The sequence below is a fragment of the Trifolium pratense genome, linkage group LG2, assembly GCF_020283565.1.
Source record: "Trifolium pratense cultivar HEN17-A07 linkage group LG2, ARS_RC_1.1, whole genome shotgun sequence".
NCBI lineage: Eukaryota > Viridiplantae > Streptophyta > Magnoliopsida > Fabales > Fabaceae > Trifolium > Trifolium pratense.
In genome coordinates, this window is record NC_060060.1 from 62,696,704 (window position 1) to 62,701,899 (window position 5,196).

A 5,196-nucleotide genomic window follows, 5' to 3' on the forward strand; every position below is an offset into this window, starting at 1 on the left:
TCTTCTTGTATTACCTTGATGCAAGATTAAGGATTGTGTGTTACTGTGTTGTAATATCTCCGGAGCTTCTAAGCAAGGAGATAGTGTGTATGAACCATTCCTAAGCTTTGAAGTACAGAATTGGTGGTTGTTTTAAGAAGTGTGTCTTCATTTGTAAACTGTAACGTGTACGATCACAGTGGCTGTGATTAAGAGGAGTTGAGCGGAGGTTCTGATACCTAGGTGTGACTTAGGTAGAATATAGCATGGGTGGTGATTAGGTGAGAAGTCAATAAACGGGGCGTTTATTGAGGGCTTTGAACTAATACTATCATAGTGGATTCACTCCTGGATTGGTATCCCCCAGAGTAGGCCGTTATGCTGAACTGGGTTAACAAATAACTGTGTTATTCTGTTTCGTGCATTTTACATTTCCTTATTGTTCGTCTAGTACAGTGTTGAACACAGTGTTGGATCATCAGATCGAACATACAGTGTTGGAGCATCGTGTTCAACATCATGTTACTAGTGTGCCAGAATTTCAATTGGCATCAGAGCAGGCACCCTGTTCTGGATTTCTGGTGAAATGAACAAGGAAGGAGGAACAGTTTCCAGACCGCCCCTACTGATAGGGCCTGAGAATTATGACTATTGGAAAGCTCGGATGATGGCTTTCTTAAAATCCATTGACAGCAGAACATGGAAAGCTATTGAAAATGGCTGGGAGGCTCTAGTTGTTCTTGACAAAGACGGGAACAAGACAACTGAGGTTAAGGCAGTAAAGGACTACTCAAAGTATGAGGATGAACTAGCTCTTGGTAACTCAAAAGCTCTAAATGCCATCTTCAATGGAGTGGACATCAATATGTTCAGACTTGTCAAACGATGCACTGTAGCATAGAATGCATAGGAAATACTAAGGAAAGCACATGAAGGAACAAGCAAGGTAAAATTGTCTAAACTTCAGATGCTTCGTACAAACTTTGAAAACCTGTGTATGAAGGAAGAAGAGACCATTCATGATTTTCACATGAATATTCTAGAATTTGCAAACTCATTTGATGCGTTAGGAGAACCCATATCTGATGAGAAGCTTGTAAGCAAAATTCTCAGATCTCTTCCTAAGAGGTTTGACATGAAGGTAACAACAATAGAAGAGTCTCAGGACCTAGCAACTATCCAAGTAGATGAGCTAATAGGATCTCTTCAAACCTATGAGTTAGCCATGAATCAAAGAAAAGAAAAGAAAAATAAAAGTTTAGCTTTTGCCTCCAACACTAGAGAAGATGAAGAATCAGCTCTGGAGAGTGATGAAAGTTTGTCAGAAGCAATGGTCTTGCTAGGAAGACAATTCAACAGAATCATGAAAAGAATGGACAAAAAGTCTAAGTTCAATGTGCCAAGCATCAAGCTCGACATCAACAAACAGACCAATGATCAAAGAAGGGCTAGAAGTGATGAGAAAACCAGTCAGTCAGAAGGGGTCCAGTGTCATGAATGTGAAGGATATGGACACATCAAAGCTGAATGTCCTACCTTTCTGAAGAGACAAAGGAAAAGTTTGGCTATCACTTGGTCAGATGAGGATGACTCAGAGGAGGAAACTGAAAGTGGATCTGCAAAACATGTTAATGCGTTGACAGGTGTGTGTGAATCTGATGCTGAATCATGTGATGGAACATCCTATGAGGAACTGCTTACTACCTATAAGGATCTGTTCATCAGAAGCAATGAAGTTTGCAAAGCGTTGGAAAAACAAAAGAAGGCAAATTGTCAACTACAAGCTGAGAAGAATGAATGTCTGGTAACAATTGATACCCTCAACAAAGAAATTGAAAAACTGAATGGTGACTTGGAGCATGCTACAAAACAATTCAGAGTTTATGGGTCAGGAGAAGAAAAATTTCAAGCCATGTTGTTGAAACAAAGTGCAGGAAAGAAACCTATTGGTTTTGACTATGAGATTATTGATCAACAAATGGGATACAACAAAGCTACAATTAGTACTCCCATTGATAAAACCTTTCCTGTCAGTGCTGGTCTTTTACCACCACATCCTCCCACACATCAGGGAACTGATACTTGGTTAAAACCCAAACCTAAGCACCCTGTCCAGACTGGATCAATGCCTCAACATCCTCCTCCACATCGGTATAACTGGTCAAGACCTAAATCCAGGAGAAGAAACTGGAGATGTCATTACTATGGAAGGAAAGGGCACATAAGGCCTTACTGCTATAAATTGTATGGCTATCCAAAGAATTCCCGGTCACCTGCACCTATGCCTGAAAATGTGAAGACCAAGAAAGAGTGGAATGAAAAGGAAAATGATGTAAGTCTGATAGCTCATACATCACTACGAGCATCATCTAGACAAGATTGGAACTTTGACAGTGGATGTTCAAGACACATGACTGGAGTGGAAGGATATCTTACAAACCTAAAATCCTATGCCACAAGTTATGTAACCTTTGGAGATGGAGCTAAGGGAGAGATGAAAGGAATTGAGAATCTAATTGACAATGGATTACCAAACTTAGATAATGTTCTACTGGTAAAAGGACTTACAGCTAATTTGATTAGCATTAGTCAGTTGTGTGATCAAGGCATGAAAGTGAACTTTACTCAATCAGAATGCCTTGTTACAAATAAAGAAGGAAGACTCATGATGAAGGTAGTAAGGTCAAAAGATAACTGCTACTTGTGGGTATCTGAAGAAGAAAACTACTTGTCCACATGTCTCTTAAGCAAGGAAGAAGAAGTTAAACTATGGCATCAAAAACTGGGTCACCTACATCTGAGAGGAATGAAGAAGGCTATAGCAGAATAAGCAATCAGAGGAATTCCTAAGCTCAAGATAGAAGAAGGAACAATATGTGGAGAATGTCAGATAGGGAAGCAAACCAAGGTGGCGCACCCGAGGCTCCAACATCAGACCACCACCAGAACACTTGAACTACTACACATGGACCTAATGGGACCTATGCAGACTGGAAGTCTTGATGGTAAAAGGTATGCTTTTGCTTTGGAAGATGATTTTTCTAGATTTACTTGGATAGATTTCCTTAGAGAAAAATCAGACAGCTTTGAAACTTTTAGAAACTTATGCTTACAACTTCAAAGAGAAAGAGAGGTTGTTATTGTAAGAATAAGAAGTGATCATGGCAAAGAATTTGAGAATGCAAAATTCTTTGATTCATGTGCATCAGAAGGCATTTTTCTTGGATACTTCACAAACAGCAGAGCTTACAGAGTTTATAACTCTAGAACTAAAGTTACCGTGGAATCAATCAATGTGGTAGTTGATGATGCACCATCATCCAAAACAGCAGACGTGGAAGAAAATGTTGAATCATCCATTCAACAGTCAGATGATATTGTATGTGTAGAATTTTCAGGTTCTAACAATGAATCTACTGATCCTAAATCAGAACCTGCCCGTGTCAACAAAGTCCCATTTATCAGGGATTTAGTTGAAGAAAATTTTGTGAAGTTTGAGCATGTTGCTATTGAAGAACAGGTGGCTGACATATTCAGTAAAGCATTGGATGTTGTTCAGTTTGAAAGGCTAAGGGGCAAATTAGGAATTTGCCTGCATGAGGAGTTGTAGCAGTTAAAGAGTTTTGAGCGTGCAACCACATTTTTCACATCGCTCCCACCAGTGATGCACGCTAATTCCGAGCAATCATATCAAAATTGCCATAACCGTGTCATAACATGCAATCAACTCTCTTTCACCTACTGTCCCACTGATTGTGCTATGTTTGAAGTTCAATTCAATCAAAAACTATTTTATTTCAATCAGATCACCATGTCAAACTCTGATAATATTGTTGATGCTACTGTACAACCATTTGTAGTTGTGAATGATCATGTGGCTCCATCTGATAAGTCCATCTCTGATTCTGTTGTTGAGCTTGTTACTTTTTCTATCAAGGAGAACATTACTACTCTTGATGTTGCACAGGATGTAGGAACATCCTCTGTCCAGCCTAATCCAAATGCTGCCACTATCACTGAGTCTTTTGGTGATAGTTGTGATTTTGAGGCTGCTACTGAAGATGGATTGCAGGACAAAGAAAACAATGATATTCCTGCTGATGTTATTGGAGACTCTAAAACAGAGGAAAGTATAGAGAAAGTTGTCTCTCTTGGTGATAAAGATACTGAGTCTGAAAAGACAGTAGATGAAGCGCAAGAGTTGATTGATCTTGATGAGGTTGACTTCCTGGATGAACCTCAGCCAAAGACTGTTCATGGGAGATTGGAACAATGTTTTCTTATGCCCTTGTCATATTGTGCAAACAAGGGGAAATGTCTATTTTGTGAATGTTGACTATGTGTTTGTTGTGATGGAGGTAGTAGATATGCTTTACAACTTACAACCTCTAGTTAGTTGGATGAAAAGAAGTTGTAGTTTGAGCGAATGATTCATGCTCTGAAGCTTGAAGAAGCTGCATTAGAAGCAACTGATGTAGGTGTTGATGAGAATCCGAGTGTTGATGCAGGTGGTGATAATGAGGAAGAAGACTCTGAGGTTGAAGATAAGGGAAATGATTCCCCAAGACAGTGCCTCTGTGTAATGTTTCTTTTGGATTTATTTTCCATGTGTGGGCTATGATCTAAATTTAAGCACCTTGTGTGCATATGGACTGTGATATTCTGCACTATGTCTCTGGATTTTCTGCTATTTTCTATGAAGACCCTATTTTGTCTAAAAAGGGGGAGTAGTTGGTGGTTAGTAGTGTGCAGTATGCTGATGTGCTATCTGATGTTGCAACATCTGATATGTGTCGTAGTACTTATGTTTGCCATGCATGAGTTCAGGGGAGTAAGTTCTGATATGCACTTATTTAGGGGGAGTAAAAATGTTTGATTAAATTTTTGCTCATCTCTGATATTGAGAGGGAGTAGTATTATTTAGTGTGCATGATGTGCTGACAGATGCTCTAACATCTAGTGTGGGCACGGTAGCAGTATGTGATGTATAGTATCTGATGTATGTGCTCTGCATGAGTGGTGTGTGATGTTTTGATACTCTGTTATGCATGTCTTGAAGGGGAGTAGTTATCTGATGTTTTATGATGTGGTGCTTAATGTTGAGACATTTGCCCTTCCTGTTGTGGAGTGTAGTATATGTTACGTATAGCAATGCTGCTACATTTTTGTATGTGAAGTAATGCTTATGCTATTACAAGACTACGGATTGCTAGATAC

The 5,196-nt window shown here is 39.3% G+C and overlaps 1 protein-coding gene across 1 annotated transcript; it reads left to right on the forward strand.

The window, feature by feature from the left end:
- The first annotated feature begins 565 nt into the window (after positions 1 to 565).
- Positions 566 to 2,809, forward strand: LOC123905185. Its single transcript, XM_045954814.1, has 3 exons — positions 566 to 871; positions 983 to 2,438; positions 2,520 to 2,809. The coding sequence occupies exons 1-3, from the start codon at positions 566 to 568 to the stop codon at positions 2,807 to 2,809; spliced, it is 2,052 nt and encodes a 683-aa protein (XP_045810770.1).
- Positions 2,810 to 5,196: the final 2,387 nt, after the last annotated feature.